Genomic DNA, 27,764 nt, shown 5'->3' on the forward strand with positions numbered 1-27,764 from the left:
TATTCAAGAAATCAAGTCTTTCTTCAAGCCTTGTGGGCCAATAAGAGCACGCATAGCTCTTCTCTGTACCTTCCTTCAATCAAATCTATGTCCCTCTGTAGGTATGGTCTCCAAAATCTTACAGCATACTCCAGTCCAGGATGAACTAAGCCTCGGAAAAGCTGAGGAATGACTTTAGGAGAACAGGAAGAAGCCTTTTTAAGAATGAACCCCCCTTCCCCAACATTTTACCGCTTTTCGACCACTGCTGAACGATGTTCAGAAAACCTAAGCCGCTCATGAGTGAGAATTTCCAAATCGGTGACCCTGTTTGCATAGGGATTAATAATACTATTCAACTCGCAAGTGAAAGTGGGTTGTTCGAACCAAAATGAGCGACCATGCACTTATTTAACACATATAGATTGAAAAATTCTCAGAAACAAACATCTTATTAGGTACACGGCACATTTCGGCATGTACCAATTCGTCAGGAATTTCTCTAAGGAATGTTTACCAGATGCATGTGTAGTTTAGTCTATTAAATAGTAGAAAAGTGTTGATATATATATACTACAGTATTTTATTGTCGATAATATTTACGATTCTCTTTTGTATGATATTCTCGAAGTACCATGTTTTCCTGCGCATTATTCACGGATTATACGTTGAAAAAATCATTGAATTTCTCAGCGCGGATCAGAAACTGCTTATCTGTAGTTTTTTTTAAGAGTGACTAGAACAGAAATAAATATCCAAAAATTTATTAAAATTAAAAAAAAAAAATGTTTCAAAAATGTGTGAGTAGAAAAATCAACATTTTTTCTACAAAAATATGTTACAAACAACCCTTTCTATTCCTCAAGATTTCGTTATCGATGAATGAAATTTTCATATGCTGATTACTTGCAGCAATTTCGGTACTGCAGTTATGTGCCTTTACACTTGTATAAAAAACACCAAATATATCTGAAAATATCCGTGGTACTGTGATTTATCTCATTATTTTCTTTCATGTTCTAACTGTATTTACTAAAAATCCTCTTTTGTTTAGAATTATTTTTTAAATTCATATTTATTTTCAACAGTCTACTTGGAGTCATTGAAAAAATGGTTAATTTCAATTTCATACTCAAAGTAATATTTTTATACTGAGAATTTATTTCGATTCTTTGCCATAGAATTAACATCATATTCCGATTTACATGCAGAAATAACCCATTCATTCAATTAGAATTGAATAGATTCATTTCTAATTGCACTTGAGTTTAATAATTGAGATATGAGAGGATTGGTAATTAAAATGATGTATACTTACAAGAAAGACAAAGACTAAGGTGCAAGAAGTGGATAAATATATCGTGGTTTATTTCAAAGGGGCTGTTGGCACGTTCTTCCACAAAAGTGGCAGCTGAGCGCTATGAATACTATGGAAGACAAGAAAAGTACAGTCATAAGAAAAGAGAAACAAGCTAATGCAATAATGCATATAATAACTCACCCCACCTCATTATGAGGTAATATGTGAACAAACTAGATAACGAATGATCAAGTAATGTATTCAAATGTCGCATGCATACTGGTCTTGACAATTATCAAATTAATTAGTACCTTTTAATCATATTTGTCTAGTGTTTGAGATTCTGATAAGGACTGAAATGAGTTCGAACTCTCGTAAAATTTCTGAACGTGCAGTTTCATGCTTTTTTACGAACGATCGAATAAAAAGTTCATTTAAAGCCGGTTCCACACGCCTCAGTGCTACACCGCTCCGAGGCACGCAAAACCGGTTTTTGATGGTGTGGCCTTTCATTTGGCCACACTTGAAAAACTGGTTTTAAGTGGCTGGGAGCGGCTGTTGGTCTCTCCGGCTTAATAAGAAGGTATTTTCATTTTTTACTTTGTGTGGTCAAAATTTGCTTATTAAAATGTAGCATATTAAAACTGCAAATCAAAATCATCGAGTTTTTTTCTTTCTGTTGGAATGTATAGAGATACTTGTCATATTCGTGTTTATCATATTTAATGAGAAAACGTCTTCTGGCAACAGCGTACCATAGAGCGTGAGTTTCTAGGTTCACTTTATGCATAGAGCATGCATTAATTGAAAAAATATTTTACTTTGATATAATTCTATGCGAGATTCATAAACGATATACTTGTTACGATGTTTTGTTGCATGCTTTCGACTTGAGTGAGTGACGTCCCTTTTAATTTTTTTTTACCACCTATATAACAAGTACTACGAGGAAAACTGCTAGATTTTTTCACTGCTCATATTAACCGAAATGACTGTAATAAATTATCAATCTCTATATAACTTTCTGAGTTGATAGCATTTTTCTGATTTGATGCTATAAGCATCAATTCCAAATCAGAAAAATGCTATTCATCGCTAATACTTAAGCTATTTACTGGGAACTGAACATGAAAACACGCGTATTTGCATATAAAGATATTTTAAACAGTACACAGTTTGTTTAATTCTCGATTGAACGAACAAATGAAGGTAAAGTGCTTGTGAAATCACCAAGAGTTCAAAAGAGAACTTTCTAATCTAGAGGTATTCCCAAACGTTTACAATCAACAACTCCATTGGAAATAAGACTACAATTTTGAATATCTCACGGCATTCTTGCTCAATGTTGAGTCACTTTGGCAGCACTTAAACGTGCAGTGACGTACTCTGGTTTAGTTTTAATCACCCAATTACAGCACTATGTTTAATATAATATTCACCCCTAAAATATCTGGTGGCACATCTGACCTAATCTAAAGGGGCACCATTTGGGTGTCACTTCTCTGCAGACATTGTTCAACGCAACTTTTGCGAATATTCTTTCTGTCTTTTTATGAAAGCGTGGAATTTGGGTTTGCCCTCAAACCGCTGAAATCATTTTCTGGCTCTGTATCTTGCCTCAATTTTGTTCATTGAAAATTCATTTTTTTCCATGCCCTGAAGTCATGGTTATCATTTATATGTTATCTCCTTCTAAGCAGCAGCAAAATCGAAGTTGTTGGACCTCTTGATGTAAGAATATCTGCGCGAATCTCGCAGCATCCTGATTCCATTTACTTTGAAGTATTTTCGGCTTCATTACAATCATTACAATTTTGAAAAATTACTTTTTATATGAACTCGTGGAATTAACATCTAGATGAAAGCCACAGCAGTCCCATAAATGAATTTTGAAAATGTAATAAAACATCCACATTCAGAATTCATTTAATGAAGCAAGCAAAAAAGAAATTAGAGGCATAATTTTTCCCGTTAAATCAAAAGTCCGTAGAATGGAATGTTTATTGTACTTTCAATATGTTTTTTTAAGTATAAAATTTGAGATTTTCTTCTGCAGTCAGATATCTACGGCTGCGGTTATCAGTCGTTTCCCGAGAAACCAATAGACTGTGATGGAGAAAATACATGCAAAAATTCATGGTATTTTTTTAGTAACTTGATTCTTGAGAAAATATTTCATCTTATGTTAAAAATCGCGTAATCACTATAGCAACACAATCGGTTGGTATGCTTGAAATTCTTCAAGTTGTCGGTGATAAAGAATGAAATTTACTGTGACGGGGAGGGAGGTCTCTGTAATATCAATAGGTTTCCATACGCACAGCAACCAATTTGTGATTCTCTCACTTCAGTGGATAGTAATTCTGGACCACTTTTCCGTTCGGAGGAGCAATTCTGATCGGCTTTCATCAAATGCAATTAATTCGGCCTCAGCGCTTTACAGTTTCAGATAATCCGTTTAGGCTCTCACTTGATGCGATAGGCGAAACACGAAACCCTCTGATGAACGCAATGCAGCATCGAGCTCATACAGAATCGCTAATCCATCGGCTCTTTAGTGACAGATAATCAAATGTTTGAAAATTAACTTGAATATATTTTGACGTATTTCCAAACAGAAACATTATATTGGGAATCTAAGTAAATCAAAATCTTATTTTATATATAAATCGGTTCAATTCATATACCATTTTATGAGCTGCTGCTATAACAACGTGGTGTGAAAAATCTCTCAAGACTTACTATTAATTTCTGTACGCGGGAGAAATTGATAAAATAACAATTACTGTAAATACTATCAGGACTGATATGTGGAAAATAAATGGAATCAGTATTCCTGGTGGTAATGGTAGAATTGAGTAACTTTGCTGGGTGATTCTGGATCTGGTTCTTAGTTTAAGCATCGTGGAGTTGTTGCAGCTATCCAAAATCGACCCTAAGCTATAGATTCTAGTTAAATTGTTCCATCAGAGTGTATAAAAGGATTTTGGTGCGATAAAATGAACAATTGAAACCTGCAAGATGATTTTTTTTTATTTGTTGGTTGAAGATATGTTTCTTTGTTTCTAATTTTCCAGTTTTTGGCGTTATTTTACCACGTGGATCAATGCACCGAAATAGACAAAATGTCTTTCCATTTATTAAATGCAGCAACTTGCGTTATAGTCTCACCGGATGATTTGAAAGCAATGTACTTGAAATTTATGTTTTCCTATTACGTTAGCCTCATTACTAGGGTATGCGTTAGATCGATTTCTGCACGCGCTGTTGGTAATCATTTCAGATTTTATGAGATCCGTTCGTGAGCAAGAGATAATCATATGAACAAGTGATAAGTAATGTATTTTGTGTAGTAAATATCCATAAATAATGTTTATCACGAAACAATCAAAATAAAAATTGCGCAAGTAGTTAATATGAAGCTCCGAGAATATATATACACGTATTTTGAATTGGCCATATTAAAACACTGCAGAAAATAATTAAAATTTCACGGAGGTTAAAATTTTCTTTGGATTTAATTCAAAACTGCACGACTTTGATTAAAAATTTATGTTTTTAAATCTAGAGAGAGAGAAAGAAACACAAGATATTTTTTCATCGGGCTCCGTATATGAAATGCTCTCTTTACTAACTTGATATTTTGATTATTTTTGTAATTATTTATAATTATTTTTATTGTTTATGACTTATTTTATACTTTTTATACATTTTTTTATTTTTTAGCGTGGTTAATTTGTCTTTAATTAACTGCTTTTTTTTCTACACGACTTTTTATATGCTTTGTGTTTTGATTTCTACGCCCAGTGTACTTCTGGTGACTTCTAGGGTTGGATGGAAAACTAAATAAAATGAATTTATTCATGTCATTTTCATATACTAATAACGTTGTGGCAACTAATATTCTGTGGTATAAAAATGGTTAAACTACGTGACTCTTTACTTTACAACTTCTTCGTTATTATTTAAAGTGCTTTGTATGAAATATATAATGCACATATTTTTTTTGTATACAGTGCTCAGATAATTCAGTCTATGACCATTGAAAGGAATGTAGAATAACTCTTCTAAATGAGAATTGTTAATAATAACTCTATTGATACCGGTACTGACAATAGGGAAAATGGATTTCCTACAAAATTTTCTTTTTTTTTAGTTTTATGCAAATTTAATACTTTATTATTGCTATGCGCAATGATACGGTATATGCTAAAACGCTACGCATAGAACATCTTCGTTCTCCGTTAATTGGAACAGCGCAGCTCATCGATTTCTATTCCCAAAACAAACAGATAATACGAATGAGATGAAAAATGGAAAGCGAAGTAGGATTAGATGTGAATAAATTTTCCGAAATGTTTTTATTGATCGTACTCGTGAGTTATTACGATAAAATTTCAACATACCATGATTTCGAGAGTGTTAAATATTCTAGAAAAGAAGTGCATAGCCCCGTTTCCACTTAAATTCATTAATCTAGTTTCGACTCGAAACAGAGAAGGAACCGAACGCAATTACTGAGAAAAAGAAAGCCTTGTGTGGAGAAACGAAGTTTTCCCCTCTTTTCATCTTCATATAGGAATTTCGAACGAAATTGAAAAGAAAAACGCTCGCAACAAACTTAATTATCAGATCTTTACGGTAATTTGTTTTCCGGGAGCCATTTTGAACTGATACTCGCTAATGAATTATTTTGAGCTAATTGTTTTACGATCAGAATCGACAATGACCACATTCTTAATTTTGTTGGAAAATCTTTCTATATAAGAAAATATCTCTAGTGCATCTTTTCAGCATTCGATAGTTTTTTTGTGCGTCAGAAATGAAGGAATCGGTTTTATAATTTTTCCATTCAATTTCTGAGGAAATATATTCTAGTACATGTTCAAAATTCCGTTTTCAATCATGTTTGTATATTGAATAGCTATAAAATTAGTTTGAATTTTTAAGAAAATTTTAGACGCTTTCATTCGAATAGAAACTGAATATTTGGGATTAGTGAAACCTTAAGGTATCCGACTGTCTTCCTTGTCAATTTTCTATAAAATGGTACTGAAAAGCACTTTAACCTTTGACAGTGCAATTAATTTCAGAATAATGCACCAAAAATGGACATCTTTTTTTTTTGTTTTTGTGCATCATATCAATAAAAAAGATGAACGAACACAATTCAGGCTTCATGGGAAAGAAAACACTATTTTTTTTGGTCACAAATATAATCATCAAAATCACATACAGGGCGATCTAAAAGTCTGGGGGGGGGATTCCCTCCAAAATGCTCTTCGATGGTGTGCAAGGTGATTTTCATTTTCTGACGGCTGTACTTCATAACAATGGGCGTGACAGTGAAAACATTTAGACACTGATAATTTTCTCTAAATGAACTCAACTGTACCATTGCGAAACGATTTTTTTAACTGCAGCGCTATCTGTTGAACAAAAATGCAACTCTTCGGAACTTTTTTTTCATTATGAAAAATAAAATCCAAATTTTCTTTAAGCATGTCTGTGAAAACCGCATCTTTGTATTGTACATATTCAAAAAGTTATTGCGTTTTCAAAACTCTTCCGACTTTTTGGATCACCCTGTATATAAAATTTTTCTGTTGCCCGAACTGTACTCAGCGTTACCGTCAAGGAATTAATAAGATTTTTTTGATAGAAAGTGTCTCAAAATGGTAAAAGCAATAATAAATTTTTGACTACCTATATCATTTTATATGATAAAGTCACGTTTATGTCAAATTTTATGAAAATTCATGTAATATTCGAAACACGACTTCAAAAAATTCTATGGATGAAATTTTTTGTTTGTCTCACAGTAGATTTAACTAGTAATGGTGCAAGAGACTGGTATCAAAATTTAAGAGAATGTACAGTATGCTGATAAGTTACAAACAATTCTGTTGATGTACGTGTGAATTTTTTGAAATTTCATTCTACATATCGTGTACAAAACAATGTATTTAGGCAAATACAGGATGGGCAAAAAGTCCGTAGAAATCTGTAGAAACATTAAAAATGAATAAAAACTGGAAAAAAACCGAAATAAATTCACCGCTGTAAACCGTGTATATGAACAAGGATGCTGATTGCGAAGGATAAAGCTTTGTTGGTGAAGTTGTTTTACGTGAACCAGGAATCAGCGACCATTGACTTGCGTAAATTTCGAGTTCAGAAGAATGTGAGGACAGGAAAAGGGCCTTTAACAGCGACAGGCCTCATAAAGTTTGTTTAGCGGTTTGAGGAAACTGGAACGCTCGTGTAAGAGCCGGACGAACATGTTTAAGAAGGCACGTTCACCGCGTGTTGCAGCCGAAATGGAAGCGTTAGCGTCCGAATCAGCTGCAGGGACCAGCAGTGCTCGTGAAGCTGCCAGACGCTTGGACTTACACCATCCTCGGTACACAATATTCTCGGTACGCGCGTATAAATAATGCGCAGCGTTATTTAACGCTTCTGCGTGAGAAGGTCGTGCCCTGTTTGCGTGAAAGAGATGCGCTTTCTACCGTCACGTTTATGCAAGATGGAGGAACTAGTCACACTACTACTCCGGTAAAGGTACCTGATATAGACGTTCAAAGAAGACAAAATCATTAGCAGGCGTTGCAGGTTCCCATGGCCTCCTCGGTCTCCAGATTTGACACCGGCAGACTTCTGGTTATGGGGATATTTGAAATCCCGGGTGTATCGATCCGGTCCATCCAATCTGTCGGATTATTTATCCAATCTGTCGTTACTTGCATACTTTTTCTTTGACTTGTGTACGTCAGCGTCACTTATCTGCTGTTTTTGTGAGTTTTTTTTCTTGTCTTAAAAAAATTCCCGTGACCTAGCGATGCTAACCCTGCAAACCGTTTTTTATTTGGGTTATTTTTCCGGTTTTTATGAATTTTTAAAATTTCTGCGGACTTTTTGCCCACTCTGTATATGTGACAAACCTTATAGATTTTGATAAAAAATCTCAACAATATATATGACAAAATATCATTACAAAATTTTATAACGATACAATCGATAGATTTTTAGAAATCAAGTTCAAAACTCAAGTAAAATGTCAAAAAATAACATTCTTCGTAAAACACGTTTAAAGTTTTTATTCATGGTTTTCTTGTATGTAAAAACGTAGCACCAAAGTTGGCGTAACTTTCGTTCTAAGCATCATGAAAACAAAGTAAGGCCTATTTTGGATTACAAGAAATGGAGCTTCCATAAAAAAATAGGAAGTTATATAACAATCCATATTTTTCCCCAAAAAGGACGTTTTAAACGTAGCCGGATAAATTAATATGAATTTCTAAGAAATTTTCGGAGGGATGTATTTTAGAATTATGTAATTAGCATAATTAGCATTTCCTAAAGACTTGAAGAAAAAATTTAAGGTAAAACTTTTGCTTATTTTTATTATTTGTATATATTTACAAAATAAGAAATATATGAACCTTATACATAAAAATGTAAATTATATTTGTATTTGCGAAGAATAAAATATACCAAATTACGCATAAAAATATGGTAACTTCGAGCTAAAAAGATTTGAATAATTAATACTTGCTTATACAGATATCGCTTTTTTGTACCTATGGAATTAATTAGTATCACGATGGAATTTAGATTTTTTGTTCTCATTCTCCGGGTGCACCAAAAACCAACTTAAGCCTTACGGTAGATGGAGCACGAATAATCAAGTCAACTTCTTTTAAAAAATCTAGTGTATTCTAGAGTAGTAAGTATTCAAAGAATTTTATTACCGTCACCTGATTTGAATAAATTATGCGTGATGAGAATGATTTTGCAAAAAAAAAAAAAAAAAAAAAAAAATGAAAAAACTGTAACGCATATTTTGGAACTTTTCCTCTTTTCTACTCTTTTTAGTTCCATTGTACAAACAAACCTCGTTAGAGCGTCACCCGGGTAACGCGTCACTCCGCTTACCGGGCCACTTTTTGGAAATTACAATTGTCCTCCATGGAGGAAAAAAAAAAATCTAATGTTATTAAACTTCAGATAATGCGTCACCCTACTACTTTTAAGGAGTCACTTTTGTTGAAGCATTCTTTCGAAAATTTCCATTCAAATCGAAAACTCTTCGTACAATATACACGATACGTACAACGCTCACTCTTACCACGTCAAAGATCTACCTAGCACTTCAAGGAGAAGCCACTGAAGCCACCTCCATTTTATCTTCCCCTCCCCCACTTTTCATTACAGGCTTGTTGACAGATTCTTTCAACATTAGGCTCTTTCTTATTTGGGAATGGTTCATCTGGAATTTTTTTCTTGGCGAGTTACGGCTTTTGGGCAGCTTTTGCTGAAAAAATGTCTATGGCAGAAATTCACAGATTTTCTTGTGTTTTTAGAGAGAGAGAGAAAAAAAAACCATTTAGTTTAAGCCTCCAATATCTTTTGCCGGCTCTTTGACGTTTCAAACAAATATTAGCTGGACGATTATCGAACCGCGTGCACTCTACTGTCAGAATGTTCTCCAAATTTAAAAAAGAAAGTTCGTTCACTTTGAAAGACAATAGGGGTCATCCCCAAGTTGGAAATGTCGTGAGACAGGTTAGTTTTACCTTGTGTTGGGTATTTTGCCCTTTCATGTTGGGTAGGACTTCAGCTTGGTGCTTGCGTGATTTTGCACTAAGCTCTGCGGTCCAAGGCTATAGCTCTGTAGTATAGCGAAAACCACACGTTAAGAGGACATTAAGAGGGTTGGCACCACCCCTCGAACCCGCTTCGCTGGCTCTCGATTCAGGATTTATTTCCGTCTCGCCTAGTCATATCTGTCTGAGTACAGATCTGTCCGGTTTACGAATTTTACCCGAATACCTTTCGGGGTGGGACAGGGATGTGTTGATGCATCATCCCCATGTTGGCATATTTTTTTCGCTACAACTATGCCCACATTAGCTGTGGAAAGCCATCATATCGCAGTCACGATGCGATAATCATTTTTTTCTTCCAAATTTGACAGAAAAAAGTATATATGCCTATATGTGTATTATACCATATACAAAACAAAATAGTTTTCTCCTCAAATTTCTCTTTTTTTTCTCTCTCGTCATATGGAGATAATTCAATACAGCTACTATACAGGGCGAGTCTAAATTCATGGGACAAACTGTGATATAAGACTTTCAAACAAACATTTTTCGGTCATACAATGTGTGATCAAATCGCAATAGTAAAGGCGGTAGAGAGTGTTTTTAGAGAGTGCACAACAGCACTTCACCAAAAAAAAACCACATATTTTTCTGACGGATTTGCTGCAATAAATGCAATCAACTTTTCAAGCATGCAGAGTATAGTAATGTGGTAGGCTAGCTCATAGTGCAATTCGTGTAACGCAAATATCAGTACTAGGCGCAGCATTACCTTGATGGCCCCGGCATCAATGAAAACAAACTCCAATCCAATCCTAAAGTACACATGCACCCTCGAATGATTGATAGCACATATCACAGCAAATCCGGTGGAAAAATATGTTTGTTTTTGGTGAAGTGCTGTTTATTTTTAAAAAAAAACCGTCTATACCGCCCTTGCTAGGGAGATTTGATTGCACATTCTATGATAAAAAATTCCTGCTTAGGTGTCTTATATCATCTCTTAAAGTTTGTCCCATGAATTTAGAAAATCATCCTATATATAGCCATCTATTACAAGTTGGAGATGAAAAAAAATTGATTTGACTTACATCGGCACATCGAACTTTGGCCAGGGATCTCCAGCGCGAATTGGGTGGCCGCGTCACAGATTGGCCGCACTTCGGACTTTTGATGTAACATGCATACGATTTGGTCGCAATATACAGGGTGCATAACAAACAGTACACACCACAAATTACTGGTGACCCGTTGATCCCAGAGGCATACTTTCAAATAAGGAAAGTATCCAATATCCAAATAAGGTGTAAACCACAGATATGCCATACATATTACAAAGGGTTCTGTAGTAATTACAATAAAAAAAGCTTTTTATACGAGCACCCTGCGCTCAAAAACCCATTTAAAAAATTGTTGCCCTGTGTCTCCCCTGAGACCAACAAAAAAATTCAACGTGGCTAAAACGCATTTTACCAACCCTTTGCAATATGAATGACTTATGTGAGGTCTACACGTTATTTGGATACTCCCAAATTAAATTTATTTATTTTTAATTAAGATTTAATCAAAAGTATGCTTCTAGGATCAACGATTCGCCAGTAATTTGCGTGGATTTTTTTTTTCGCCGCAGGAGAAACAGGGCAACACTTTTTTAATTGGGTTTTTGAGCGCAGGGTAGCCGTGCGAAAAGTGAATTTTTTTTATTTTATTAATTACAATTTGCTATGCACCCTGTGTATGTAATAAATTGTATAATAATATGTACGTCCAATATTGAAGAATTCTATCTGGTGAAACAGAGAAGGTCACAAACGGGCAAACATATTCTTAAGGTTTATGAAAATAGCCTAAAAAGATATTTATATATGACAGCTGCAAGTGACAGGCATTTCTTTCGCATTGAAGGCAGATTAGTTTCACTGGAATTGATCCGTGTAAATTTCTCGCAAATACTCTACTATACGAAACCAGGTATTAAATTCAGGATAGAGAATTGCATTTTTTCCTAAATTCATCGTGTGTGCCGATTTGAGATAAGAAAGCAACCTTGAGTGACTAGATAAAAATACGTTTTTTACACTCGAACGTTTTTTCCTATGCTTGTCTTTGATTGAGGTGATATACAGGGTAAGTCAAAATGAATGCCGGACAAAGCTTTATTACGCAAAATCTAATTAATGTAATTATTAAAAAGATACATACACATGTAGAGGTATTATAATCAAGTTTTGAATGTAGTCTTCACAAATGTTCGATATGCGTTCCTTTTGTTACACGGCATACATCAAGTCTGTAATACAATACTTGCCAAATCTTGTGTAGCATGTCTGTATCGATGCTGGCGATAGCAGCTGTGATATATGCTCTCAAATCAGTCATGGTCATTGGACCTGGAGGCACATACACGCGATCCTTTACGAACCCCCACGAAACAAAAACAAAAAATCGCACGGGGTGTGATCCGGAGATCGTGTTGGCCAAGGTAATAGTGCTTTGCCTAGGGCAAATACGCGAGCAATCCACCGTTGTGGTAATTTGCGTACTCAAAAGGGGGGGGGGGGTTGCAGTTCTAACCCCCCTCCCGAGACAAAATTATAGCGTTATTTTGCAGGAAAAAACGTAAACTCCCCTCAGAAGGGAAAAAAAATCTGATGGTGTCCCCATTCAGTTGTGATTTGGTCAGCTCATTTCTGTGCCTGATACATGCAGATAAGAAAGATAAGCTCCTAGAATGTCCAGACCATTCAGTCGATGCTAAAGAAACTTGCACTAAAAAAAACGTGCGATCTGAAAGCATAGGCTAATTTTTTTTCAATGCATTTTCTATTAGCTGAATCCTTAATTTTGCATGAAAGAATTCATATCACATTTGGAAAAAGATTCCTAGGTGGACATGAGTTAATCGGACTCAAGTGAGAGTAATTCTGATGATGATTGGTTCAAAAATTTTACTCATAAAGTAGCTGTTAATTGGCCCCTGTTTCGCCAATTCAGATTAGAAAATAACTGTTCTGTCTTTCAAGCCAAGCTCCTTTGCTTGAATCTTGCCACCAAGTGGATTTCATCTTGTGTTGGAAATAATAATAATAGCGCGCTGATTTGTTCAGATTCTCTCTCTTCTTTGCAAAGTCTTCAAAATATAAATTCAACAGAAAAACTTGTGGTGGAGACACAATGTCTTATAAATGATCTTACAAAGAAAAAAAAATATAATCGATTTCACACATGTTCGAAGTCACTGTGGCATCACTGGGAATGAGAGGGCAGATTATCTCGCACGGTCTGCTACACTTCTTAATGTTATAGAAAATGTGAAAGTCCCAAAATCTCACTATAAAAATATGTTTATCGACACAAATCAATTCATCAGTGGAACGCAGAATATGTCAGTTCCAAAAATGCCAGGCCGGTAAGGAAATTCTTCCCTTCGATTCCAGCGAGAATGAAATGTCACCATTTCTCCACCAATTTCCACTGACCCACTTTATTACCGGGCATGGGAACTTTCAAAGTTATCTCGCCAGAATGTAACTTGCCAGTAGATCGCTGTATACATAACGAACCGATGAAGAAGATCTTACTTATCTTCTGCCATGCAAGAATCTGACGAAGGAGAGGGTTCATTTCAGAAGAGAACTTAAGAAACTATTTCTTGACCGCCTGTATTGTTTGATTTGGTCAGATCAAAGGAAGTCCTTCGCATTCTAAAAATATATGTACAAAATATCTTTGCGAAAAAATAATTGGTATCTATTTTATTACTTGTATATACAGTGTGTACAAGTGTACATTCTAATTTTCTTTGCAAGTGCTGTTTTTGGTTTTTGAACAATTAATCAAATTTTCATTTTAATATTTTACTAATTCCTTTTTCTTTTACTTTTTTTTGAAATTTTATCTTTTCTCACTATTTTCATATATATATATATGTGGTCGTATATTTTTCTATTCATGTATGTATGGTAAATTTTTTTTTTAAACATTTGCATTGATACCATATGGCATCCACTGGTGCTATATTGCACTTTCGAATTGCATTCGTATGTTGTTATTGTACATGCTGATCTAATTTATCCTTTCTTTTTGTATTACGCTATATTGCAATTTTTGAATTTGTTGAATCGTATATGTTTGTTGTTGTTACTTACGTTTGTAAGCCTCGTGGCATACTCTGTAGGACTCAAATAAAATTAAAAAAAAAAAAGTAGCTGTTTTATGTTAGCGCGTGCATCCATATCAACGAAATATTCCTTAGCCGAAAAATTCGTAACCTGAGGCGTTCGTTTGTCGAGGTATTACTATACAACGAAATTTTTTCACAAGACTTGTTTGGAAATGTCTATACTCTAATGTATAACTACTGACTCGAGTTATATCGAGATTTTGCTGTATTACAATCAAATGTGTAGCACCTAGTCGGCAAAATCTTGTTTAATATAAACTCAAGCCGAGATGGACCCTTCACTAGATAATCCATATTATGGTGGGTCATTTCTATGATAGACAACTTACGGACTTTCTTTCCCGGATCTTGATTATTCAGTAGTTTCAAACGTAATCTTTGTGCAATGTCTAATAGATCGTATCCATATCCGAATAAATATCGTCTTAATTCAGCGTACGTCAAAACGAATCAGTCGCATGGAATCTGTTTCCAATCTCACTCCGAGAGTGGTAATTTCCTCCCCTTATTTATCATTATAGGCATACAATGACGTTTCTGTGGAGAAATATACATTACATATTGGACACAGATATCATAAGACTCACTCCAATATATTCTACAGATAACATTCATATCCATAAATTAGAATTCCTTGTTATGGGGATCGATTTATCCGCATCAAGAAACTTTAATCCAAAACCTCAGCATAATAACTCTCACTAACTGACAAGCATAGAATGCTCGTAAAAGCCGGGATATTATGGACATAACAATGCTGTATTTTGCATATATGCTGGATATCTGTTGCAAATATAATTAAGTTTGTTTTTCTTACCTGCGTATTTCGAGAGTCATTCAGTGAAGGTTGAACATCTACACTCCAGTGGCCCAGTTCCTAAAAAATTAGGAACACCCTGCTACTCATAACTAATATCGTTTGGGACCTCCACTGGCTTTGATGACAGCAGATATTCTTCTAGGCATGGAATCTACAAGTTGCTGAAACCGGTGAGCAGGAATATTAGTCCATGCTAACGCAATGGCAACTCTTAACTCCCTCAGATTAGAAGGTAGTGTTTCGGAGCTTTTAACAGACCTTTCAACCTCGTCCCACAAATGGCAAATTGGATTAAGATCGGATGACTGAGGAGACCATTGAAGCAATTGTAACTCTGAATCATGTTCCTCAAATTGACGCGAAATAATTACACCCCTGTAGAAGGGTGCATCGTCCGGCTGGAAATATAACAATCATCATCAGGAAACATTATGGACATAAACGGGTGCTCGTGGTTAGCAACGATGTGGAAGTAGGCGCTGGCATTGACGGATGTTTCCAATGGAAATATAGAGTATACTAGGAAAATGCTCCCCAGATGGTGATTCCTCCGCCACCCGCTTGAACATTTATCATGTGGCATGCCTGATCCATGGCTTCGTGCTGCTTGTGCCACACACGGATCCCGCTATCAACGTCATGGAGAAGAAATCTTGAATCGTCAGACCTGACAACCTTCTTCCATTCATCAAATGTCAAATTTCGGCGTTCTCTAGCCCACAAAAGCCATTTTCTTCGGTTTTGCAGCGAAATCAAAGGGACTTGTTATATTAATCAGGCTATTAAAACCAATTCGTTTGAGATCCTTCTTGTAGAGCGTATAAATATGCTTTGCGATGATCCTAGGTTGTATTGTGCTGCAATTTGTTGCGTTGTAGCTCTTCTGTTGCAGCACAAAATGCGTGTCAGTCACTTATTACCCCTTTCGTTCACAAGCGATTTCCACCCACTATTCCGCGTTCTGATCGAAGTTTTTTTGGCTCAGCTGCCATTCTTTTGAATACTCGAGATACTGTTGTACGAGAAAAGAAAAGGTGGTTAGAGGCTTCAGAGATACTGGAACTGCCCCTTCTGGCGCCCACACTCATGCCTCGTTCAAAGTCACTCAAATCTCTTGTTTTCCCCATGAACCGGCAAATTGCAAAGTTAACTGGTGCTTCTGATCAGGAAAAAGCTTTTCGTCAGCAAATCCGGTTTATTACGTCAGCGCACGTCCTGCTGCTAAAACAACATTTATAGCAGAAGGCTTCAGCGCGAAAATCGTGACGTCACTGAAGAAGGTTATTTCACCTATAGGCTTTGGATATTGCAGGGCGACGCATGCGCCAACTGTACCCTTTATTGTTGTATATCCAATGACTATAGGTGAGATGGCCTTCTTCAAAGACGTCATGAGCTTTGCAAGGAGAGGCCTTCTGCGATAGATGGGGCACTCGGACAAGACGAAGTTTAAGTGAAGGGTGTTCCTAATTTTTTGGCCACTGTGGTATATTTGTTACCGATGCCTCATGAACTTATAATTCAGATGGCTTAAACTGACATTAATTAAGAGTCTTTATTTATGTCCGTTGTGTTAAGATTGATTGAGTTTGAAGAAAACCATTGAGAGAAAGCAGCAGGAATGTTGGTCATCTTTTCAGCTGCAATTCACGATATGATCAACTTAGCGATCCATCTCTCGGTATATTTTTAATTTAAAAACTCTTATTAAGTATTTCTGATTGACAAAATGGCTCCCAAAAATTGAGAAATTAGTGACACCAGTTCATGGTATCTTAACAGGTGGTCCAACAGGGCCTAGGCCCAAAGTCACCGAATCAAATAGTGGGCCCTAATCAGTAGTATACTGAATTTTCATTAACTAATGAATTCTGAATTTTCGTTAATTCTGCAATTATTTCTCTCCTTAAAGTTTTGGAACAATTTTTTTAATATAAAATTTGGAACAATTTTTTTAATATAAAATTTGGAATAATTTTTTTAATATAAAATTTTGAATGATTTTTCATCAATCTCCAATCATGTTTTGTTCTTCCATCAATATCAAATTCACAAAAGGTCCCCAAAAATGATTGGGTTCGCTAAAACGTGAAGCGTTAAGTCGCCCCTGAAACCTGTAATGCGACGAATGGATTTATAACCGGATCGTAAGTGGATTCGTACGACCCATCTCGGGAGCCCCAAGTTTGGGCTGTAACCCATAGGTTAAAAACTCCTGTTATCACTCGTATATTTGGTGAATAGTCAAGGCGTCATTCTTTTGCTACTGATTTCAATACCGCAGGTATAGAGTGATTCTTTTAGAACCGGCCGAATTGAACTCGCTAGTAATTCTGTAGCTGATGCGTATAACCGCTAAACCTTAGAACATGTTGATCTTTTGGCTTTGTAGAGTGGAATAGTTGAATATTTTGTGAATGGCGCAAACAGGTGACAGCACATACGGTGCTAAGTTCAAAGACATAGCCGCCCCAAGATTCTCAGACCTCAGAAGCCTTGATTTTTTTTTAATGGGGGGGGGGGTTATGGAAAACAAAGTTAACATAGAATATTGAAGGATCGGAGCCATCCTGCATGGTATCTCAGAGAGGTATCGAAGCGTTCCCGAAGGATGGGTGTGTACCAGAATGTATCAAGCAAACCTCACACTCACACATTACAAAAAAAATTTGTAGAATAACATTCCTCCAGCGATCACGACAATCATCAAAGGATCACTGCAACACATCACTGAGAATATGAACTATTGAGTGGCCGCATGCTTTCAAGAAAACGCGGCACCCACTTTCAACACCTGCTCCTATCATAATGAATGACACTCATACGTACAGTACGCAATCCATGGTCAGCTATATACAGGGTGTTCCAAAAAAGACACCATGGTTTTAAAATGAAATAACTCGGGAACGGTGATCGATAGAACAATGAAACAAACGGTATGTTTATTATGAAAGCCATAAAAATCTGATAGGCAGAAGTTTCAAAATTAACAAATATTGCCGACAGGGGCGCTGTATACTATAATCGAATATTGGAGCCCGAGAAACAGACTATAAACTGTCCTTTGCAATGAGTCGTTGTAATCACATCACAATAGATTCAAAAATGTGCACCTTTTTGTAATAAAATTTTGTAACTAATTTTGAAACTTGTATCAGATTTTTACAGCTTTCAGAATAAACGTACCACTTGTCTTATTCTTCTATCGATCACCGTTCCTGAGGTATTTCATTTTAAAATCAGGGAGTCTTTTGTGGGACACCCTGCATTTAAGCGCATAATTATATGTACGGTGTCTTTTGTGATGAATCTCATTTTGTAGGACAGGTTCTATATCAATCACCATGTATAATACTAATAGCAACAATGTATTTTTAAAACTAATTCCGTAATGCAAAAAAAAAAAATATCGTATTTTTATTTGTATATTTCAGTAGAAATTTCAGCCACGGCAAAAAATTTTAATATTATATTATGTTTCTATTTATAGGAAACATACGTCCATTGGCACATGATGAAAAATCTCGTCTTTTGAACACTTTTTGAGGAGATGAAATATTTTTGAAAATTCGAGAACTTCTAAATTTTTGGAATTAATCCTTTTTTGACTGAAATAAAAAAGTAGAAAAATATTCTCAAGATTATTTAAGTATATTATTAAGTATATACATACATTAATGTTCTCAAGAAACCTAACCAGAAAATTTCACTTAACTAACACTTGTATGTACGGTATCTTCTGTGATGTACCTCATTTTTTGTGGGGCCGGTCCTATATCAATCACTCTGTATAATATTAATAATAACAATGTATTTTTAAAAGTCATTCCGTAATGCAAAAGTATAGCGCATATTTTATTTCAAATAAACATGAAGTTCTTGTTTGTGTGCGTGTGCGTGTTCTCAAACTTGAAACCAAATCCTCTTATTGAGCTCATGCATTATTAGTTCAAAATGTGACGCAAACTCCTGTGTTCGCACCAGACGAACACTGCCTAGTGTATCTGGTTGGAGATTTTGATTAGAAACGGGAAGATGATTTAAATTATATTTCATACCCAGGGAACCATCCGCTCGTGAGAGATTCCGTGGATTATATACGCAAATATACGCATGTAGCGGGTGGGGAGGATGAGTGAGTAAAATTTCCGAGACTGAATAAAACGTGTATCAAAACACGTAAAGGAGTGAAAAAGATACCTGCTCCTGTGGAAATAATTTGCATACGAACTGAACTCATTAAAATTTATCCACCCTGTTATGACGTAGGACTGCGCGCTGTGTAGACGCAGAAGCTTTGACGTCATTATATTACTAAACCTATATCGACCGCCATGAAAATCTTCCTCCTAGCTCGTATAAGCATTAATACCTTAAAATTCAATGTTATCTTCGTTTTTTTATTTTCTGTCAGGGAACCCTCTAGAAAATATTTGTTTTTTAATTGATATTTTTCGAACATAAAATCGTATTATGAAAATTCAATTTGTGCATTTAATTAAAAATTTAAAGTTAACTCTCTTGATTACTTTACTGAAAAAAAAAACCCAAAAAAAAACTAAGCAAATATTTATAAAGTCCAAAAACATTGATTGAAGAAAGTACTAAATTTTTTTATGAGGTCATGTGCCTTGAAGATATAAATTGGAATTGCTTCCAATTTTGTTTTTTATGGAATAAAATTGTAAGTTATTGTAAAAAAATATATACAAACGGGAAGTTTTCATAGTTGAAGGAATGAAGGTATAAAAACCGAGGATGTTCAACCTTTAGGAAAGTGCGGTCCACTTCATTGATTTGAAAACGTGTCGGGGTGCCACTTAATTGAAAATGATCTGGAACAGCGCCGCCTGTTGTTTAAGTGATCTTTATAAGGTGTTACGGACCGCTTAAGTGATCTGTCAATATGTCGCGAGTCACTCATGTGATCTATAAATGTGTCGCCGGTCGCTTAAGTGATGCGTAAATGAAATGTGGGTTACTTGAGTGATCTGGAACTGTACCGCAGGTCACTCAAGTGATTTGTAAATGTGCCGTCTGCCGCCGAAGTGATCTGTAAATGTACTCAGGCCATTTGAGCAATCTGGAACTATGTCGGCAAGTGATCTGGGAATGTGCTGGGGTGATCTGTAAATATGCCACTCGTCACTTAAAAGCTCTGAAACTGTTCCGAATGACATGTAAGTAATCTCGATTTGTGCCGCGGGCCGCACAAAATATGCGGAACTGCACCGCACACATAAACGATCTGGGAATGTACCATTTAGTTCATTTTAACGAAATTAAATTTGACATCATTGGCCACATCAGATGACTCTCAGGGCCACATTAGGCCTGCGGGCCATAGGTGGATCACGTGTGCTTTAAACTGTATACGGGGTTTGAGCTTATGGTGGTAGGGTGGGAATCAAAGCGAAAGGGAGCTGCTCCAGACCAACTTAAACAGGATTGCAGAATGAATGGAACATTTAGTTGAGATTTAGAATGGAACATAAAATAGAACATTTTTAGAATGGAACATTTGTTGACAAGTGCATGGTCACTCATTTTGGTTCGAACAACCCACTGTTCTCGTACGAGTTGAATGGTATCACTATTCCGGATGCAATTAAGGTCAACGATTTGGGAATTCTTATTGACGAGCGGCTTAGGTTTTCTGAACATTGTTCAGCGGTGGTCAGAAAAGCGAATGGAATGCTCGGTTTTATTTTCAAAAAGTTCTCTTCGCGTTCTCCTAAAGTCTTTCTTCCGCTTTTCCGAGGATTAGTTCGTCCTGGACTGGAGTATGCTGTAAGGTTTTGCAGACCATACTTACAGAGAGACAAAGACTTGGTTGAAGGGGTACAGAGAAGAGCTACGCGTGTCCTTATTGGCACACGGAGACTTCATTGTTTTAATATGTTTAGATTGTAAGAACGCAGGTGTCGGGGAGATATGATCGAAGTGTTCAAAATTTTCAACGGGATGGATAGGATGGACCACGTATTATTAATACATCAATCGACTGCTTTGACAAGGGGACACCAGTATCGATTGGTAAGGGGCAATTCTAGGTTGTGGTATGACAGTAAATTTTTATCTAATATGATTGTTAATAAATGGAATAGCTCTTACTCCCAGGGGTAGTAAATTCTCACACAATTGACACGTTTAAAGAGAAACACGATAAAAATTTTGGGGTAAATCGAGAGAAGAGTTATCCATTCTTAGATAAGACAACCATAAATATTTTTATGGGCATTTTAATATATTTTATCATGTATATATAGTTTTTATAATATCATTTTTTGGATTTGGTTGCTGTATTTTAGAAACATATCACATCCATATTTGTCATGGGCATCTTTTTCTCTCAGCCACCTCGTTTTACATTTTGCCTGTTGTGGCCTTTGTATTTTGCATTTGTATTTGTATAAGAATGCTTTGAGAGGTCAAGAAAATAAATCAATATAGATTTACGTACCAAGTTGTGATAACAGTACGAAGATGATACTTTTGGCGTCATGGTGAATTCAGATATGATATTGAACCATCACTTATGTGTTGATTCCGAAGAATGTAAGTTTAAACTGCCGAAAGCATTCAGACCTTTCCAAAATGACTCTTTCCCCGTGACAGTCTACGCCTATAGCTGAAACTGACCGTGTCCCTGGCTCATACACGAAGATAAAATGCACCGTAGATTCAAGTGTAGTAGAAGACCGATTTCTGGTATTGGACAGTTCTGATTGATCACCATATTTCCATTAAAGAATTAACCGAATTAACCGGAGAGTTGTTATTAAAAACGTTTTCTCGATCGGGTATAAATTACAGCGTACTATCTCATCCCAGAAGTATTGACCACGTTCAGTTGGAGACGTCGAGCTGGTTGATTCCAAGTGTTTTGCATATTTTTTCATCAAACCTCGGCTGTAATCGATTGATATCTATAAGGTATGGCTTGAAGTGAAATCTTGCTAAAGGCTAATGGAAAAAAAAACCTGAAAGAAAGGCCTTTTTTTTTTTTCTGGATATTATGCCGAGGTGAACTTGGAAAGAAAAGTATATTAGTTTCCTGCTGGGAATCGAATCCAGTTCTTTTGTAACCTTGGATAGCTCGTTATACATATGCGCCATAGGAGATATGACAACTTATTCCTTATTTGCGCTCTGTAGTATCTTCAGACATTGGGATGAGAAAAAAAAAATCAAAGATCCTCTCAGTCTCGAAAAGAGAATTGTTACGAAGTAGTACTTGAGGACTCAATTATCTAAAACGGTTGAGAACCTTCAAGTTAATAGTTAAACGTAAGAGTTCAGTGGAAGTCAGTGGAGTCAAAGGCAGTGCACTTTCCGGTCTTTCACTGAAACAGTTTCAGACCGTAGCAGAGTCATGAACATATTTCAATGTACCAAATCTTTTGTTACTGTAGTGTATTCTGAAAGAATAATAACCCTGGTCTAAAGAAACTGTTTAGAGTATTCCTCTGCTATAAATTTTTCGCAAGAACTGCCGACTAAAATGCTAACTAAAGCAAAAACTTGATATTGCGAATAAGACGGTTTTCTAGTCACACCTCCTTCTTTTAAGGCTAATGGGGGTAATCGGGAATGAAAGCGATAGGGAGTTGCTCCAGACCAACTTAAACAAGATTGCAGCATGGGCAAATGAATGGAGCATGACGTTTAGCGTAGATAAGTGCATGGTCGCTCATTTTGGTTCGAACAACCCACGGTTCTCTTACGAGTTGAATGGTGTCACTATCCCGGATGCAACTAGAGTCACCGATTTGGGAATTCTCATTGACGAGCGACTTAAGTTTTCTGAACATTGTTCAGCGGTTGTCAAAAAATCGAATAGAATGCTTGGTCTCGTTTTCAAAAAGGTCTCTTCGCGTTCTCCTAAAGTCATTCTTCCTCTTTTTCGAGGCTTAGTTCGTCCTGGACTGGAGTATGCTGTAAGGTTTTGGAGACCATACCTACAGAGGGACATAGACTTGGTTGAAGGGGTGCAGAGAAGAGCTACGCGTGTCCTTATTGGCACACAGGGCTTGAGTTATGAAGAAAGACTTCATTTTTTGAATATGTTTACATTGGATGAACGCAGGTGTCGAGGAGATATGATCGAAGTGTTCAAAATTTTCAATGGGATGGATAGGATGGACCATGAACTTTTAGTACACCGCCAATCGACTGCTTTTACAAGGGGACACCAGTATCGATTGGTGAGGGACAATGCAAGGTTATGGTGTCGCAGGGAATTTTTCTCCAATAGGGTTGTTAATAAATGGAATAGCTTACCCCCGGAGGTAGTAAATTGTAACACAATTGACACGTTTAAAAAGAAATACGATAAACATGTTGGGGTAAATCGAGAAGCTATCCATTCTTAGAATAAGACAACAATAAGTAATCTTTATGGGCATCGTATAATATTTTATCATGTGTATATATTGTTTGTAATTTGTGTTAATTGCATTTTTAATTGGGTTGCTGTATTTTTGAAACATATGACAACCATATTTTTATGGGCATCTTTTTATCAGCCACCTCGTTGGGCATTTTGCCTGTTGTGGCGTTGTGTTTGTATTTGTATTTGTATTTGTATTTAAGCAGATCATGGCCAGCCACTCTCTGTCTCAATGAAGAATTATATGTAAGTGGTCGAAGAAGACCTGGGCCATTCTGGAAGATGTGCGTGTATATGTTGCGAACCTAACGAGAAGTTTGTTTCTGTGTAACATTTGTTACAGTACTGCCATCTGCATCAACTATTAATGAAGTGTAATTATTGAATAATTACACTTCAGCTACGTACAGCTGTAGGCCTATTATTCTCTGTGGGGAGACTTTTTAACTGGGAGATCGACTCGCATTTGCGCCTCGAAGTTGGGAACCACAGAAAACCAACTTTTATATCTGTACCACTAACGGTGGGTTTGAACCCGGATCCTCGCGATGTGAGTCCGTCACTATGACCACTCGACTACCACAGGGGCTGCCAGTCCTACCGAAAATTAATTTTGAATGACTATAATAGTTTAATTCTTGCACTTTTTTGTATTCTTGAAAAACATATTTTTCCTTTATTTGTTTACCAAAATCGTCTAAAGAAAATTTATTGATACTTGGAATTTTATTGTCGTGAAATGCATCTGTTTTACTGACGTTTCAACGTATGAAACCTTATATTACCTGACCCTTCAATAGTTTAGTTCTTCCTATTGAATAAAATTTGTGTCTGTTTGTCTATTTCGGTGAATGCACTGTAAAAATCATACGTAATGCTATAAATATTGATGTGTTTTGCATTATCTATACTCTTAATTTTCAATTTGATATTACTTCCAGGGTCAGCTTCAAATATGTGTTTGCACGTTTTAGGGACTTATTCTAATTCGAGAATAAAAAAACATATTGTTTTTAAAATTCTCATTGCGCGAGAAAGTACTGAAAATATACCGTCGAAACGTACAGACAACAGTTTCCTCACCATTAAAGGGGTTTAGATTTCGTCAGTTTCATATAAAGTCGACTTCTGTTGTAAATAGTGATTTGAAGTAAAAATTAGAACGCGGAATTTCTGCTTTTGAAGAATAAGTTACGTTTCACACCAATTGATTTGAGAGCTCATTTTAAAACACTGATCCTATTCCGAGAGAGATATCTTCTTTTCAAATATATTTTATTTTTTTATAAAGTTCGCCAAACTAACAAACAAGTAAAATAAGCTGAAATAACAACATATTTCACATATGATAATATATATATAGAGACTAATTGAACTTCTGTTAAGATATACGATTTCACAACATGCAATCCGTTACACAAACATTGATGCAATTCAATTAACATTTCAACGAAACATTAACAAATAAAAGAGGGAAACAACGAAATAATATAACACTGCATTAAAGAAAATCATGATTAAAAAAAAAAAAGAAAAAAAAAACATTAAATATCCATTTTTTTATAGTTCATTATCGGCAAAACTTCTTTGTAAAGAAGGTTATAACAATAATGAACAAAGAACAATATAAACACGAAACAAGTAAAACTATTCCACACATTACAGAGAGATCGAGATATAACTATATCTGGGATTGGCAATCTTCTCTGGAAGAACTATTTAAACACCGTTTCAGGAATCGATTGCAGATCCCACAAAGTTCTTTTTTTTTCAATATTTTTTTTTTGCGAAGCTCAGTTTTTTTTGGCCTCTCAATATCACGAAAACAACGTTAATAAAAGTAAGCAACATTCATCTTGACTAATGCTAAGCGAATATTTCATTGAGAAGTATATTCCGAAAATAATAAAGTTAAAATGGCCTCATCCCTTAAATGCCCTTTAGAAGTGTGAAAGGAAATCTTTTTTGGGAAAGCGATATTTGATATTTTGACGTTATGGTCCTTATTCATATTTCATTAAGAGATTCTACTAAGAAATACTTCACTAGGGACGTCATTCCTGTACTTTCTACACGTTATTCAAATGTTTCAAAGAACAACGATTGATATTTGTATTGTAATCCAGTTGGAACTTCACACTTTGAGAGTGTAAATAAAAAGTTTTCTACAGATTTTTAGGTATATTTTTCGCCAATCTTAATCTACGAATAGTGAATGTACTTCTGGGAGATTTACGTATCGTTTATTTCATTCATACAGATTTTTTCCAGTGCCATCAGATTTATGTAATTGATTCATTTCAATTTACGTTTTTCTTCGAACTTACTTCTGAAATTACAACACTTCCTAATAACGATTTGTGCACCTATGCATTGCTTGCTACCATTGGAAGCCAACACTCCTAGATCAAAGTAACCCAAGCAATCTCTGGAATGTTATAAACATGAAATTTTAACAGGTAGATTGCAGTATCGGTCACCGGTGCCAGGCATCAAACTGGTATAGAGTAGTTATTTATATCCACACACAAAGATAATACAATAACCCTTATAAGAAACTCTTTTCCTGACGTTAACTTTGATATAGTTCTTCTGTCTTATCTTTTATCTTGACCGCAGTAAATATGTCTAAATAGACAACCGAAAATTACCATTTTGGCGACTTTCTGCAGAGAGGAGCAAAACAAATTCGGCCAAAACATGGAAAATTACTCGGCGTTGTACGCGTTAATCGGCATTTCTTGACGTGAAACATTTTTCAGGTGATTTATATCAACAGTGAATCGTAATTTTTATATGTTAAAATACGGAACGAAGCATGTTTTTGAATTTCAGGAATCGGTTTTCCTAGCATAGATAATTCCGAATGCATTGTTCATAGACCAGTTCTCATGAGCATATATTGCGGTTCAAGGGATGATATATATAAAAGAAGCTTCTATAGTACAATTTGAATCATTGTAAAATAACAGAATAGGGTTTTTATTTGATAATAATATATAAATGGTCATAAAGATTGACACTTTTTTCAAAAATATTTCAGTGGAAATTTTAACCACTTGCAAAAATGTTAATATTATATTATGTTTATATTTATACGAAACTCATACGTCATTAGGACATGATGAAAAACCTTGTCTTTTGAGCACTTTTTAAGAAGTGACAGACGGAATATTTTTGAGAATTGGTGAACTCTTCTGAATTTTTTAGACTTAATCCTTTTTTTTGACTGAGAATAAAAGTAGAAAAAAATTCCTTCACACACTTCTGAACACTTCTTTATCATGTTTTCAAGAAACCTAACCAGGAAATTTCACTTGACTAAAACATATTGACTAAGCTGTTTTCTGTACAGCATGCAAAATACAAATTGGTAGGAAAGTATCTTTGGCCTTGGTTTCTATAGTACTCCATAAATTAATGTACAATGACTCCCGTAATTTTACAACATCACATACAAAAATTTTGTCTTCCATAACATTAAAAAAAAAAAGTGGGATTAGTACAATATACCTCCGAGTGCAAATTGCTATCGAAAACAAAAACAAAGAAAAAAATGTCTTTTCGCGAGCGATATGCACACATCACATCATTTAGATCATAAACCTCTAGAAAAATGACTATTTCTGTTGAGGTTAATTACAAGCGCGCATGTGATACATAGGGGGAAACATTCACATGTAATTAATATAATCTTTGGAAGATACATCAGACACGTGCGAGACAATCATACAGATGACTTATTATTCACATCTTCACTGAATGAAGAACGAAATTCCAATAATGCACTTTATCCTTCTTTGAAACACAAACGAAATTTGTTCATTTTCTGATGCTAGATCAGTCATTACACTTCTGTGCCATTTATTTTTTCCAACAGCACTAAACTGGCATATTATATATATATTATATTGTTTATATATATGCGTGTTTGTGTAGATATATATGTGTATGGTCACTTTCATTCACAAAATACTCTTCGAAGACGCTTCTCAAACTTTTAATACAATAACATAAATAAAAGGATGCGAACAAAATGTTTTTTCTTTTCCTTAATGTTATAATAACGCTACAATAGACTGATGTAACACAGGTTGGTCGTCATTTTGGCTTGTTGCTGTTGTTGTTATTGTTCCAAAAGAATGCTTAAAAACATTCTTAGCAAATGAAAGAAAGTCTAGTAAGGAGCAAACTTATTTCGCTCTGACTTCTTAGTTCCGTTGTGAGTCGCAGTAGCCCGTAGTTTAGTGGTCAACGTTTTGCGAGGCTGATTCGTAATGGCAGCCAGATCAAATAGGGCGGATGTTGTAGGGTTGGCAGCAGCAGCAGTGGTTAGGCCTAGGGTCAGAGAACTAGCCTTCACCAGTTGGTTCAGTGGGATTGCCAAGGGGTGACTCGGGGTGTTGGTGATCGATATGGTGTTGGCAGAGGTCGAGGAAGGGTTCGAGGTCAGGTCAAGGTTCTTATGCAAATCCATGCTGCAC

The 27,764-nt window shown here is 35.6% G+C and overlaps 1 protein-coding gene across 7 annotated transcripts in view; it reads right to left on the minus strand.

The window, feature by feature from the left end:
• Window positions 1–27,764, minus strand: part of LOC149079953 (poly(rC)-binding protein 3-like) — a 423,390-nt gene that overhangs the window by 10,385 nt on the left and 385,241 nt on the right. For 4 of the 7 annotated variants that reach the window (XM_089238855.1, XM_089238852.1, XM_089238856.1 and 1 more), the window contains one exon: window positions 24,580–27,758. In XM_089238855.1, the coding sequence (XP_089094981.1) occupies window positions 27,458–27,758 (301 nt within the window). In that variant the 3' untranslated portion in view covers window positions 24,580–27,457. Of the gene's footprint in view, window positions 1–1,297; window positions 1,407–24,579; window positions 27,759–27,764 lie in introns of those variants that run through there. The other 3 variants (XM_089238858.1, XM_089238857.1, XM_089238859.1) reach the window with 1 other exon arrangement.

Source organism: Pholcus phalangioides, unplaced genomic scaffold (assembly GCF_987345545.1).
Source record: "Pholcus phalangioides strain wild (caught in Gottingen) unplaced genomic scaffold, Ppha-v1.0 ptg000011l_1, whole genome shotgun sequence".
Lineage (NCBI taxonomy): Eukaryota > Metazoa > Arthropoda > Arachnida > Araneae > Pholcidae > Pholcus > Pholcus phalangioides.